General features: G+C 37.3%; 1 protein-coding gene across 2 annotated transcripts in view; it reads left to right on the plus strand.

The window, feature by feature from the left end:
• The window catches only part of GLRA2 (glycine receptor alpha 2), a 231649-nt gene that overhangs the window by 62650 nt on the left and 152934 nt on the right, over nt 1–16065 (plus strand). For both annotated transcript variants that reach the window (XM_053579984.1, XM_053579983.1), the window contains one exon: nt 421–644. In XM_053579984.1, coding sequence (XP_053435959.1) covers nt 421–644 — 224 coding nt within the window. The remainder of the gene's footprint in view (nt 1–420; nt 645–16065) is intronic.

Genomic DNA, 16065 nt, shown 5'->3' on the forward strand with positions numbered 1-16065 from the left:
CCTTCTGCCCAGAGCATCTGGCAAAAAGCAATCATGTCATTTCTGATTTGGAAAAAGAATTCGTTTTATTTGACAATCTGCCATCACAGACTGACTTTTGTATTTGTTACCTTTTTCTATAGAAAATAGGCTTTATTTAGTATTATTTTATCTCAGAATGAATAATTTAAACACAAAAAAAACTTCAAGCAAGTCAACCTGCTCCACTGATGTTTGGTTTCATTGAGTCTTCTTTCTTCCTCTCCTTTGTCCCCAATCCTAGTAGAACTGAATGATTTATGTTGACCAATGTATACACAGCCTGGTTTTCTCAAACACAAACTCTATACAAAATCAGGAATAAAGGTGGGAAGGAAATGTAGATGGACCTTTTATGCCAGGGTGGGCAATAAGTAACTCTTGTACGTGGCATTTCTGTAGGATTACCGAGTGAACATTTTTCTGAGACAACAGTGGAATGATTCACGGCTGGCATATAGCGAGTATCCAGATGATTCCCTGGACTTGGATCCATCTATGCTAGACTCAATTTGGAAACCAGATTTGTTCTTTGCCAATGAGAAGGGTGCCAACTTCCATGATGTCACCACTGACAACAAATTGCTGCGGATTTCAAAAAATGGCAAAGTGCTCTACAGTATCAGGTAAGACTCCATTGGCTGCACCTGTTCACTTCCACTTCTTCAATTCATTGCTGGTCTAGAACTGCCCAATTCTGCAGGCCAGGGTATATATGAATATTTGGCTTTTGTGGTTTTCTTTTTTATCATTTGAATCTTAAAGTTGGTGGAGAGTACCAATGATCCCTGTGGTCTCGTAAGTGTGATTCTCCACACAAAAAGTATTTGCTAGGATTGTGAATGGGTGATGGCATTGCATAAATACCTACACAAATGTGTTCTTGATTGTCTCATTAAAGGAAGTACAGGCCCTTCAATTAAATTGTCCTTGAGCATGATGTATGAAATCTCATTTCAATAATCTTGCCATTCTGTAACATTTAACCATACACACATGTAAAATTCAATAGCTCAGCATAGTCACTGACAACTTATTTTTGGCTGGATGAGTGGAGTCCTGGTTCTAATCTCAGCTCTGCTTCTTACTAAGCATGTGATCTTGATCTCTTAACTTTTCTTGGACTTACCATTGGGACGTACAATTCCTGAGATCTGTTATTGCTTTTATATTCAAATATGTTCTTCTCCAAATCTTTAACCAAATCTTTAACTCTAGCTCAAAATAATTTTCCTTTTTTCTGAATTCTACTAGCAGTTTCTCTGTGTCCCTGTAAGGATTTTAGTTCTTCTTCCCTTATATTTTGACTATTTCTACATATGACTATAGCATAAGAACATGGATTTCTGGAATCAGGCAAATCTAGAATAAATCCAAGCTTTGCCACTTACTAGGTTACATAGCCTATAACCTTCAGATATCTTAGTTGTAAAGTGGGAAACTCCATATTTATCTCTGAATACTCTTGTAAGAATGAATATTGTAGAGGTTGGCAAATATTTTCTGTAAAGGGTCAGATAGTGTTTTAAACTTTGCAGACCAAATTTCTTCTGTTGTAACTATAATAAAAAGTTGACACATTACCTGATACAGAGTACATGTTCAATAAATAAAATGATAGCTATCTTAATCTTAAAATCAATCTTCTTTTTAAATGTAAGCTCTTTCAAGTCAATATGTTTGGATTTTTCCCTTTTGTAACATCTACCAAAAGGCTAGGACAGTGTACTGTATATGGCAGATACTTAGTACATTGAATAACTATTGGCATTTTAAAGGTCCTTTACAGAATCCCCCCCTTCTCTCCAATTTTATTGCCAAAAAGTGGATATATCCTTGCAAATGAATTTTACAAGTTTGCAGACTCAGCACCATCAAAACCTTATTTAACAACTCTACCTACAATTTGGTTTTGTATTGTATATTCCACTCTTATACCCAGTAATTTCACAGCTTGCTGATGGGTGACAGCCCCATGTGTTGAAGAATGAAAAAAGATGCTCATTTGGAAAAAGTGGCAAAGTCATTCCTTGCACAGAGAACCAGTAAATTTCCTCCAATGCCCATTTCACTTATAAAGAAACACAGAAGATTCTCCACGATGATGCATTTGGGTAGTGTAAAATGCATTGTTGGGCCTGACCTAAGTTGATGGGAGCTGATGAAATGGGACATATGTAGAGCATGGTGCTGGGAAGGAGAGTTATAAAAAGCAGCACAGGGTATCAGCTGCTCCAGCTAATCCTCTGGGCCTGGAGTGGTGTTGCTCTAATAAAATACCTAGCATTGTGCACTGCTAAAATAAAACCAGGTGGTTATTGCTGTCGTTGTTTTCTTGCAGTTCTATGAAGGTCTTTACATTCTAGAAATGTTAAGAAATATAATGCTTCCCAGATCTAGATCCAGAGGCAATTCTTATATCTCAGGGGTAGCACATTACAGATTCTAAAATGACCTAACCATTGTTTTGAATTGGGTGGGGTTTGTCTTATGGCAGGCTGGTTTAGACTTTTCCTTCATTGTGAGTAAAATAAGAGGAAAAATTCTTGGTAAAGGAGCCCTGGAGATGATGTCACTCTAAGGAAACACAACTCTTGGCAGATTTGAACTATAGAAATCAATTATTTCCCTAGAAGGGCTTTCTTTAAAGGAGCCAGACACTGAGCTGGGCCTAGAGATCCAGAGCTGAGTAGGACGTGGTCCCTGCCCTTGAATGGCTCCAGACTAACAAGTTAGGTGGACACATGGTAATTTAATAGGATAAATAGGGAACAAGAAAAAAAGTGGTTCTAACTTTGCAAATGAATTGTGTGACCCAAATGGTGTCAAAATATGGGGGTCAGCCCCCACACTGCTATTTGAATCACTGGTCTCAATTTAACAAGATACCTAGGAGTAGTTAGTACTAATATATGCCCAATTGTAGATTTAACTTAAATTTAAGGCCCAGGAGTCTACATTTATAAATATCTTGAAGATGCTGACAAGTTCCTGCTAAAGTTCCTTTAGGAAGGAATTTCCCTGCACACTCAAGTTTCCAATACAAATGTCCCTGGAAGAGGGCATCCATTGACCTAAATTCATACTAAACTATAAAGAGCTAATGTTAATTTCTGACAGTAGGTTTGATGTCTGTGAGGCATAGTAAGACTGAGCATAATGGATCCCTAAGTGGAGAAGGGAATAAAATGAAGAATGTTTGGGACAGATACAAGGAAGGGGCTAGAAGTACCAAGACAAAATCATAAATTGCCTCCACCTTACCCAGTAATTAATTATTTTTAATACTTAAGCATTTAATCCACATTTTAAAAAGAAGTATTCTGTAGTAATGTTTTATATTTGCATTTTCCTGAAACATAAAAAAAATACTGATAGTATTTTATCCAGGAAAGATTCCATGCTTTTCTTAGCTTTGTAGGAATAGAGGTAGAACTAACTCTCCATGGACACTAAAGCCCAAGGCTTCGATAGTCAAATAAATCACAAAGAGAACTATATAATCCTTCGATGTCATAACAAACAAGACCATATCTGTGAAGCTAGTGAATGATGCCCCATGATTATATCAATGTACACAGCTATGATTTAATAAAAAATATATATATAATATAAAAAAGACCATACTTCCCAATATTTTATATATCTGTATTCCAAATGAGTGGGGCTCTTAAAAAAAAAAAAGAGGGAGCAGTAGGCCAGAATTCCTTAAGTGTCATCTTAATTTAAATACTTGGGGTACTTGAGTAAAATTTGAACACATCTTTTAAATAGGAAGGGAAGATTTTATGTCAGTGTTAACAAATCTCTCTCCAGTGATGCAGGATAGTCTTTCTTGATTAAATAGTGTCAAATCAGTTTCTTTCCATTTTTCTTCAAATTTCTTCTTTTCTAATATGTGTATCCTACTCTCTGTTTTCTCTGAATTTTTTCTTGACCCATTCCATTAGTAGTTGATCATCCCTGATCAAAGTATAAATAAGGATAATCTCTTTAAATAATCTCTTCAGAGAGCATTAAAGTCCAAATTCAAGTTACTTACAAAGGCTTGAATCCACAGTGGAAACATGAGGTGAGCCCTGAATGTTGCACAAATTATTGTTCCAACAATATTAATTGAATACCATATAATGAATCAGAGTAAAGGTCAGGACATCATGGGGTATGGTGGGCAAGAGGAAAGAAAAAAGAAGGTAAGCATTTTTGGAAAAGAGCAGCTTGTCTCACATGTCCACAATGTCTTTGCTGATTTTTTTTTCTTCCTTTAAATCCCATTGTTTCTGAGAATGGTCTATCAGAAATCTGACTTTTATAGAAGCTTAAATTATTTAAATTCAAAGTTACCTTGTAAAATATCTAATTTGACACCCTCAATTTACTAATTAGGAAGTGACTTCTTTCAGAAGTTTGGTGAGCCAGAATAATGGAGCCCATAAATAACAAAGCTAGAACAAGATTCAAAGCTCTTGGCTAGTTTTTCAGTGCTGTCATCTCCAACCCTACATTAATTCCACATTTATTCCAAATGAAGTCCAAAGATGTAAAAACATAATTCCAAGATAGATCATTTTGAAACCAACGTTTTTGGGAGGGCTATTAGAGGAAAAGGTAAGATTAAAAATGAGAACTTAACATGTCTTCAGTTTGATGAATATCTTAAAGACTGTTTAAATTCAAGGTAAAACAATTGACTTTCAAATAGAAAGATCTATTTGATAATTTTATTTAGCATATGTAGCTTACATAGCATATTGATTTTCTGTAAAAATTCACTATCCCAGGGATTAAAGGGCTGAAGAGACCCATTTTTTCCATTTTTTTCTCATTTTTTCTTTATTAAATCATAAAGAGGTAGATCATGTATACATTAATAAATTTATGGGATACAATATGCTGATTTCATATACAATTTGGAATGCTTACATTGTACTGCTTAACATATCCCTCACCTCATTTACTTAATTATTGTGTTAAGACATTTATACTCTATACTTAATAGATCCAACATGTACCCTTAGCACCATAGGTGTGATTCCACCATTCACCCTCCCTCCATCTGGCCTCCCCCTCCCCTCCCATCCCTCTCCCACTTCATCCTGGGTCATGGTTGTAATCTATTCTTCATATGAAAGTGTGAGTGATTGTAAATTGGTTTCATAATAGTACTGAGTACACTGGATACTTTTTCCTCCATTCTTGAGATACTTTACTAAATGAAGAGACCCATTAAAGTCAGTAAGTCAACTCTTTGCCTTCAAGCAATGTGCTGAGAACCCATTCTATTTTTAAAGACCTTCAGAGAAGGATATTTTAAAATTCTGCCTGTAGATCTTATAATAATAATGATATGCTAACATTATAAAGAAATTCTTTCTATTATAACTGAAATCACTTGTGCTGAAATTTAAATCAGTCACTTTTCCTCCATCTGTTGACACCGTAAATAAATGATCACCATTTTGGGAAGGATAGACGGAGGGATTAATTTACTGTTTTTGCTTTCAAACATTTTTACCTTACAAGAGTTAGTGGACATGTTTGGTCACTAACACCATACTACTGGTTTAATTTTTAATAATTTGAAGAACACCATGATGTTCTTCATCTTGCAATTTTCAGTTTGTTGTACAGTTTGGGGTCCCTACTCTGCACTTTATGATATTGAATGTTATCCTGGTTACTTTTGATAGTAGACATAGACTTTAGGGTCAAACACACTTAGGCTTGATTCTCTGGCCCCAGCACCACTACCTGTTAATTTAGGAGAATCTCTTATCTCTCCAAATTTCTCAGCTTTGGTAAGAAGATAATTTGGTTATGAATGAGTATTAGTAGGTTTTAATATCTATTATATAGAAAGACATGCACTTGTGGCATTGCCATAGAGCTCCTGGTATTGTAATGATTGTGCTTTCTGTTTCTTCCTCTAAGACAAAGAGTAAACTGACCAATATAGATTCCTACAACCTCAAAACTTAAAGGTTTGGACAGACACACTTCAAGAGTGTGTGTCCCTATAGAGCAGAAAGTATTTATAGAGCAGAAAGTATTAATTAACCTGAGGACTAGATGAAAACTCTAGGGAGTCCCTGAACTTTTCTAAAATTGTATGCATATTTTGGGTATTAGGGTATTTAAGATATTCTGTGTTTGTTTAGAGTAAAGGTCTTAGTCTTTATTAAAGAGGCTGTGACTCTCCAACTGTTCACAGCTTTGCTTCCAGATTTATTGCATGCCTCCAGAATGTGCATGCCTCAGGTGAAGTTGTTAAAGAAATAATGTTTCCCTTCAGTGTCTTATTTGACTGGCCAAGTGCCCAGGGGCCTCATGCTACCCTCCAGCTGCAAAAAGTTCTCTAAATCTTAAATATTCATGGTATTGCTCCTCCACAACAGCACCCTGTATCACCAAGGTGTTTTACTTGCCTCATCATGGACCTTCATCTGACCTAAAACTTCTTCCTTGTGGCATTAGAGGTGATTTGCTTGTTAATCTCTTCTGAGTCAATTCACAGTACCAGGTGCTGATGATTCAGTGTTCTGCTTTCCCTATTGTACTTGAGTTGTAATAGAGAACTCTTGAGGATTGACAGGCTTCTCCCTCCGATAATAGATTATAGACACCACTGAGAGTAGGTAGAGTGTAGATTTCTAGACAGACCTCCAGTGGTGCCCCCCAAACAATCCTGTTTAATGACCAACTCTACCCACACACATAAAAGGCCAATTTTTCTCACATGGCGTCTCAGCCTTGACTCATCCTATGATCTGATACAAAAACTTCAAAAGATTCTAACTTTAGTTATAGAATGTTTTTGTGGAATAGGAAAAAAGAACATTCTCTATTTGGATGTCAGAGCCAAAAATAAAATCCACAGTGAACTAAGACCTGCCTAAATGTTACCAATGGCGATGCTTTGATTATTTTACTCTTGATTTTAACAAAACACATAAGCCTCTATTTTCTTTTAGAAGGAAGTTATGAAAAACTGTGATGTATTCTCTCTGAATATTTGGACCATGTTTATCTTTATATTCGCTAGGCCAGACAAAATTACATTCTCATTTTCCAACTCTGTGTCCAAATCCTCATTAGTTTTGTGACATGACTTAATGAACTAATTAATGACTATAACATAAGCGCCCACATCAGAATTAAGCAGAAAATCTTCAGAGAAGTGCTGGGAAATGCCATGGAAACCACAATGATTCCATTCTTCCGCCAGGCTAGTAAGGCTGGGAGGGTGGGAGGTGCTGGCATACACACACACTAGTAGATTCAACAGGAGCTGAGTTAAGTGGTATGGGGGTAATTTTGGAGGAGAACCCTTAGAAAAGGTTTAGCAGAGAGTAAAAATATTAAGGTCTAGAAAGTGGGTTGTGTGCATGACAGACTCTCATAAATGTTGGAAAGTTTTGTTGGTCTCCTGCTTGAGTTCAGGAATACACACACATTGTGGGGCATAATACTGGTTTGAATATGACAGAGTAAGGATCTTACCCTTGGTTGAAGGAAGAGGGAATTTTTCAATGAAATATATGGCAGCTAGCATGGTTACTTGCTTTGACTGTTTACCTGACTGGGCTAGCAATAGCAACTAGTAGGTTTTCCTCTCTTTGGAGGTAACTTTTCATTTCATGAACATTTATCAGAGTTTGTTCTTCAGGGGACAGTAAGGAGAACAGAATACCAAGAAGGTAGTGCATTGATGGTTCAGTGGTAGAATTCTAACCTGCCCAGAAGGTAGCTCAGGGAATTGTGATCTACACATTTCCTTCCATCATTTACTATGTCCTCTAGAATCACAGAACAGCCTCTCCAGTTTATCTCTCTGGGTCTCAGTTTCCTCTATGATATGATGTTGAATCTGAGGATTAGGCAAAGTCTAGGGATACTTCTAGCACTACATTAAGTCTGTAACTCAAAATAACTTCCCTCTCCTTTCCAAACCACAAAACTTTCCTGATAAAGTGGGTTCTTAATATTCCTTAGGTCTTGGGTTCAGCAAGAGGGTACTCAAACTAAATATCGAGCTCCTAAGGAGAGGAATCTGATTTTGGAGTGGGTTAGGAAAGATTGAACTACCAATGTTTAAAAGCAGCTTTAAAATATTCAACCTACAGTTTACACAATGACAAATATTCTGAACTAAACTCCCTATTGAGAAATTTCCGAATTGCAAAAGTTGATCATCTGTACCTCCTGTTCAATCAATAGGAATATCTATGCGATATTATTTTAGAATATGTTCATGAATTCAGGATTTATATATTTTTAGATAATTATACAAATATGGTTGGCTGGGACAATAATTGACTGCATGTATTAGCTAAAGGAATCAGCAGATTTGACCCAGCAGAGTTTACAATCTAGTCTGCTATTACTCATTATCTAAATTTTCTTGTGGCAGAAAGCCAAAGGAAAAATCAGAGGTCCTGATGAGGTTGCTCAACTTATGTTGATGTGGGCTTCTGCCATGTCTACTCTGCGGCTTTTGAAAGGCTCTGTGGATGGCATTAACCCCAAAATAAATGTGCATAACATCTCCATGGCTCTTATGAAATACATGAAACTTTAATGCATTCTCAGAACATATAATCCAAAGGAAAGGCACTCCATTTTAAAATGGAATAAAATGTCCATCTGCAAAGCTCAGCAGTCTCCCCACCAAGTGTCTCCTTCTTGGTGAAATTGGTTTAAAATTACATACCAACATCTGTACTGGAGAGGATACAACATGTATTATTGGACACTCATTGAAAGATAATTAAATACATATATAATTATGTGAATTTCAGCATGTGGCATACTCTCAGAGCAAAGCCTCATACCTGACCAATCAGTTCTTTCAAAGGACAATAAACAAAGATTTTATTTGATGTTTCATTTTAGTAGGGATATTTTGGTAAACTTGGTCAGTCAGATGAAAGATAGAAAACAAAAAGTGACCTGGAGATTAAAGATAGAATGCTGTGGGGATAGAGCATATATCAGTTCTGAGGGTCAGTAAGACTTGGATTCAAATCTTATTTTACTACTACTTTTTGAGAAGTTATTTAACCTTTGTTTGATCCGAAGTTTTCTCAGTTCCACATTCATATTAAATGTTCAGTGAATGTCTTAATTTTCCCTGAGCTGGTTGTAGGATAAAAATGGAGGAAGTAAGGATGACAGTTCTCCCCATCCTCCTTAACCCATACATATGGTACACACTTGTACCACTCAGGCTCCACTCACCTTCTGCACTTTGTCCAAGCAGATGGCTACTCTACTTGCCTTGGTTTCCCTCCTTTTGGGAGGCATGTAGCTTTTAATGGAGGTGATAGTTGCATCTACTTTCAGATAGTAATTTAGCTGGCATAGGCCTTCCCTTTAGCTGCTTGTTAAGAGTAAACTGAGGACTCATGCTTGGTTGCAAAGTGTTATCCAATCAAGGATGGGCCATTCTCCCATCTGTCAAGAACTCTGTTCCCTCTCCAACCTTTGCACCAGGAACAGTGGTCAGCAACTCTCTACCAGTTACCACAATAGAAGTTTTAATGCAGCAAAATACCAGGCAAGTATCACAATTTTGCTTCCAGCTGTCAGCAGGAAGTTGCTTTGGTTTTCTCAAAACCATATCTTTAGTTCACAAGTATGCTAGCACTTGTCCTCTTTCCCCTTTTGTTAAGTAAGATAATCCCAAACAAAACATTAAAAAAAAATCACTATTCAGTACAGTGGTTTTCTCTCTTTCTTTACCTCATTGCCACCATTAAATAGCTGTAACGTTAGACACACAGTGGCACTGGACAAGTCAGTTCTCACTATTTTAATGTGCAGGTTAACAGCATTTTATCTTCATGATATATAAATGTATATATAAATATGTATAAATACTAGATGTGGAATTACTTTGCAATTCAAAATATAACCAAAATATGAGCAGTATTGATTATTTAAATCTTTGCTAATTTGAGCTTTTTACTCTGGTGGTGTTCAATTTAGCTTTCTCCTATTCAACACCTTCAAAACATTTTCATTCAAGAAATATCAAAGCATTTGGAAAAATTTTAGCTGCAGATTTATCAGTTGCTCTCCAAGTTGAATCCAATCCATATTTGGACTTAATTAACATGGGCCAACCATATGTGTACACATTTTCTGAAGGGACCACGCACAGATGGGAGCAGATATTATATTTTTGTCCTTCCCAGCTCATATTGCTCAATGCATATGGGTATTTTCTATGATGCCTTTATAATGTTTGGTAAACATGGACCTTCCTACTCAGCCATGTATTTTAGTCAGGGAAGAGGAAGAGAACAGCGATGAGCCAGACAGTGTTGCCATTTATCTCTTCCGCATCCCAAGATCAACAGGAAAAACAGCAAAAGTGCTTATTTAGAATTAGTAGAGAGGAAAGAGTCTAGCACACAGCTTAGGACCAACCTGGGATTTAGGTCCAGCCTTAGACAATATTGAAAAAAATGATGTGTCTCTGGTGTCCAGCCACACTATTCTGAGCCCTGTTTTTCATCTAGTTTTATCATTCCCTTTGATATTCTCAGCATCCAAGTCAGCTCTTGGGGATATCAGTAGGGAATCCAGGAATCTATCAACTCATTTACACAAAAGGAGAAATGACTTAGTATTTGAAATGCTCTTCTCTTCCTATCTTTGCATCTTAATAGTTACAGGAGCTTTTAGCTAAAATGTCTATTAGTTGATTATACTTAGCTATTAGCAGCCAAGAGTTGGAAGGTATTTGAACAAGGACATATTGGGATCTTTCTGGAATTCCTAACAATTTATAGACCAAGAATTTTAAACTTTATATGGCTGTCCATGAACCAGGTGACCAGTTCAGGGCAGTCTATGGGCAGGACTCACTCTATGCTTTTTATAAAATGAGTGAGTTCAAAGCAGCCATTTCATCACAGAGGTTTCAGAAATTATAAGTTATGAACCCAGGAATGGACTAAGAAGCTGTAGTATATGTATACCATGGAATACTATTGAGCCACAAAAAAAGATGGAGACTTGACTGTGGAACACATTATTCTTAGTCAAGCATCACAAGAATGGAGAGATAAGAATCCTCTGTACTCAATTCTGATATGAGGACAATTAAGTTCCTAGTACACAGTGGGGGTGGGGATGGGGGATGGGGAGAGCTGAGAAAGAGAAGGAGGGAGGGAGTAGGGGGACAAGGGATGTGGTACACCTTTTGGGGGTGGGACACAATTATAAGAGGGTCCTTATCTAACAAAAGCAATCAGTGTAACCTGGTTCTGTGTACCCTCAGTAAATCCCCAACAATAAAAATAAAAAAAAGAAAGTGTCATTCCTTGCCTGCCTAGCCAAACTTGGACCAATTCTGTTTGTTCTCCATGGATGAAGATCCTTGTGTGAGTACCTTGGGTTTTAACTCAGGAGCACCAAATAATTAGTGCAAGGCATGCTTCCCTGATAGATCCAAAGGGCCTTCACAGGATCCAGGTCTGTGATAATAGGTTATCTGCTCTACCTAGTCGCTGTGAGGGTTTATCTAGCTTCCAGGGAGTACTTAAACCTCTTTGCTAGATTCAACTCAGGTGTGTCAGGCTCGCATTCCCAAAAAGGATTCTTTAAATGGGAGAGTGGAAACAACTTTTAAAAAGTTGAATAGTAAATCCAAGCTGCTAGGATATATATATATATACACATACATATATATATATAGATATATAAATTCTAATGTTAAGTGGTGGTCTCCTTCAAGACAGAAACTGTCTTATTTCAAGTGTCTGATACATAATGCCTAATAAATATTTGCCAAAATATTGCCGTAGGTATAGACTAAGTTACAACCCAGGTGGGATCCTGATTAATGCCAATCCTTCCTAAGAACCAACTAGTTCTCCTCTACATTCTGTCCTTTTTCACGCCCAGTACCATGAGATTTTGTAAATTCTTCTGTTCGTTCAATGCATGTTGTAGCTGCTTCCCTAACTTCAAAGCTCTCAGTGGCTGATTTTCCAGAGCTCGGAGACAATAACCTGATAAATTGCCACCATGCTGAGTGGGGCTCCACTGCCTACTTTTAACCTTTGCACTTTGGAGTATGTTAATAGGCACACTCCTATTGGTTTTGGTATTTTCTCTACCTCACCTTAAAACTGTCCTAACACCCCTATTAGCAGCTTTCCCAGTCTTCTACCCATACCTGACATATTCTTGGTTGCCAGTGGTCTACTTTCAGCTTCACTGCCCTGACTTACCCGCGTGCCTCTCCACTGTGACTGAGGCCTATGATTAACAACCCCCCCTTGGCTCATTACCCCAAGGCCAATCATTTCACAGCCTACCTGGGGCTAATGTCCTACCCTGGTGTCAAGCAGAAAGTAGTATTTCCCAAAGAGTGCTATTGCTACTGAGAAGTTACAGATGCCTTTCTCCATCCTTTTTTCTATTCCCATTCAAACCGTCTCCTTTTGGCCTATCACATTATCAGGAATTAAAGTCATCCCTTGGGACTTGTTGAAGCAGCACTTCTTAAGGTGTGCTTCACGTCACCAGTATCAGTATCACCTGGGCTACTTATCAAGAGGGCCTGAGAATCTGCATTCCTACTAAGGCCCTCAGATGACACTTAATGCTCACAAGAAATTTAAACCCACTATGCTAAAGGATGTTTTGATCAGATAACCAGCCTAGCAGTGTGTTTTTAATTCAGTTATTCCCTAAGTTGTCCCTCCCTCTCTCCATGGTTGTATTAATGATGCACTTTTAACTTGACTTCTAACTTGCCCCCAGGCTAATTTCACTTATAATCTAAAGATGACACTCTTGGTTGATATTAGATGCATCCTGTCAAATCTCCCTGACACTAACAAGTCACATGTTAGAAATTTAGTTACAACTGGGAGGAAAGTTTCAACAGATTTACATTGTACAGTAAGGGCTTCCTTATGTTTCCAGGGAAAGAGTGGATTGTGTTCTAAGATGATAGATGACAAAGCCCAGTGGGGGTAATAAATATCTCACCTATCTGCCCCAATTGCCAGAAAGTTCCGAGTTTAAGAAGCTTTATTACTTGGACTTACAGATTTCATTATATTTAAGAGGGTTAATTTACCTATAAGAGAAAATCCTTGAAGTTGGTCCCCTTTGCCTACAGTTTATAATCACAGAGATATTAAGCAGGATGAAGGTGCTAGAGTAGCAGTCAAGGAGGTCCAGAAATTTATTCAAGATCAAATAACTCTTTAGGAGTAATCTGTGTCTACCACCCAAGTCCCCAGCTGCTAGGGCAAGGCTGGGGGAGTTTTTAAAAGGATAAGCCATGAGAATTCTGGATGCCTGAAGAAAAGTGAAAGGGGGTATCCCTGAGCACATACAAGGCAACTAGGTGTGTATGACCACCTCTGCTGGATTCATAGACAAAGGAAGATGATAAATTGGTAATAGATTATTTTCCTAAGGAGGAAATGTGGTAGAGTGGGAAATAAATGGAATTTAATGTCAGTTAAAATTGGGTTCAAATCTAACTTTGGCTGCTTATTGGTTTTGTGACTTTGGGAACATGGGTTTACCTCTGTGCACTTCAATTTGCTTATTTCAAAAATGGAGATAACACCATGTGCCCTATGTGATGATACTCCCTGATTGTAAAATAATGAGAGCTACAAACACTGCAAGTATTCAGAGAATTATGATTATTAATACTATCGTCACTGTAAGTTTTATTTTTTTTCTATGTATTTTAATCCTAAAGGAGCACCATAGGTTCTATCCCCTCTGATGTATCCATGTAGCACTAAGTGCTTGTAGCGTGCTGTTTAGAGTGTGCTAAATGTGGTCCCCAGCAGGGAGACAATAGCAATATCCCCAAGACTCTCTTGCTTCTCCTGAAAAACAGAGAAACATCCTCTTGTCCTGCATCTCTGAATAAGGCAAACTATTGTAGCTGTAAGAATTAACTCTCCTAAAATAGCAGGTTGGCAAACTTTGCTTTAGGCAAAGCAGATCACTTATTAAAATTTGTATTTCTTAAATTTCTTCTGTTTGACCCACCTAATAAAATTTGTATTTCTACCTGAAAATTCATTTTCTCTTCAAATGGTATTTTTTTCCTTCAAGAAGCTCACTGGGAATGGACTCCCAATTCTAACACTGAGTTTGTTTTGAGCCAGTAATTGCTTTATGAGTCAAAGAGCTTTCTGTCTGCCATAAGGTTATAATGTTAAATTATTAATTTATATTCTTTTAGCAATGTGAGAACAACCCTGGTCATGGACCCAGCTACCTGACCAAATCTCAACGATAGGAAGACCAAGCTTCCTGGCTTTCCATCAGCTTGATTCTCCTTATTTCTAATGAGAATCTGCTAGGCCAGGCAATCTTCGCTAATTTCCTCCGACAGTCTTGTAATTTGGCAACCTTCTGTGGGTTCTGATTACCAGCCTCCTCCCTTCAAAATCCTTTGTTCTTTACCATTCCCACAAAATAAAAGTCTGAAATTCTCCCACAGAGTTCTAAGATGCTGATTCATTCATTTGGTCAACAAATATTTATTAAATACCCACTCTGTACTGTTTTAGATGGTAAAAGAGAGAGAAGCTCGGCCTTTATGTATCTTGTACTGCAGTAGGGAACAAAGATAATAAGCAAATAAAAATATACAAATTGTAATATTTGATTAAAAAAACTGTAATGGTAACTGAAACTGCTTATAATACCTGCATCTATCAGACTTTAAACTTTAAGTGAGGTGTAAACCAAAGATCTGGTTTTACGAGCAAGGTGAACTAAATAAGAGAGTAGTAAAAAGAAAAGGGCAAGAAAGGTGAGATTTTGGGGGGACTGACTTTCTGTGCTTTGTTTTATTCTTTGCCTTTAAAATAGGAATGCTTGCTCAGCCTTCTTATTTTCAGTAAAGAATCAGGTCTTCTCTAAGAGAACTTTATTCCTTCCATTGTGCAAACAGAAGCAGGAGTGCTCTGAATGCACAGTGGGGGAAAGAGGATAAGCTTCAGGAAATGAGTTCTTTAACAAAAATCAAAAGGAAGAGGAGTAGCCTCAGCTCACTGCCTTCAGGTGCAATGGCCTTAATATTTCAGATCATGAGGAAGAGGGGAGAGCAAATCTGACATGCTATAGGCAGTGTCTGCCAGTGAGAATTCTAAGTTTCCAGACAAGTTTGGAATAATATCAACTTTTCAATTAAAGTCATTCTTTGATCAGTTCCAATTTGGTACTGAGTACAGGTGTTTGTTTCTCCATTCTTGTGATGTTTCACTTGGAAGAAAGGTTTCCAGTTTCATCCAAGTTGTCACCAAAGATAACTGGATTGCCATTGTTTATGTCTGAGTAGTACTGTATGGTATGCGTATACCACCTTTTATTAATCCATCATGTATTGGTGGGCAGTTGAGCTGTTTCCATGTCTTTGCAATTGTGAATTGTGCTGCTATAAACATTTGAGTGAAGGTGTCCTTTTTATAAAATGACCTTTTTTACTTCAGGTATATACCCAGCAATGGGATTGCTGGATTCAATGGTAGGTCTGCCTTAAGATCTTTAAGGTATCTCTAAACTTTCCATAGAGGTTGTACTAGTTTGCAATCCCACCAGCAGTGTATAAGTGTTCCTTTTTCTCCATATCCACAAGTGTGCATATGGAAGTAAATCTCAATGAAAATCAAGCTGGGCTGAGGAGGGAATGGGTAAGTTCACACCTATTTGGTACAGTGCACCCTAGGTGGGTGAAGGGCACACTTACAACTTTGACTCAATCTGTACAAAAACAAAGTATGTAAACAAAACATGTGTACCCCCTAATATCCTGAAATTTTTAAAAAATACAAAAAAAATTTCAAGACCCACCAAAAATGGAGAGCCAGAGCAAAGGAGACAAAAAAAAAAATTGTTCACATTTTCATACATTGTATACATCAGCCTTATTTAGTGCAATTCCTACAATTCTGTACAAAATAATATCAAGTTCGTTCCCTCCAAACTCACAATTTTTAAATCACAAAATAGTCTTTAAAAAAAAATGGGGGGAGACAATGCAAGGGTATA

Source organism: Nycticebus coucang, chromosome X (assembly GCF_027406575.1).
Source record: "Nycticebus coucang isolate mNycCou1 chromosome X, mNycCou1.pri, whole genome shotgun sequence".
Taxonomy (NCBI): domain Eukaryota; kingdom Metazoa; phylum Chordata; class Mammalia; order Primates; family Lorisidae; genus Nycticebus; species Nycticebus coucang.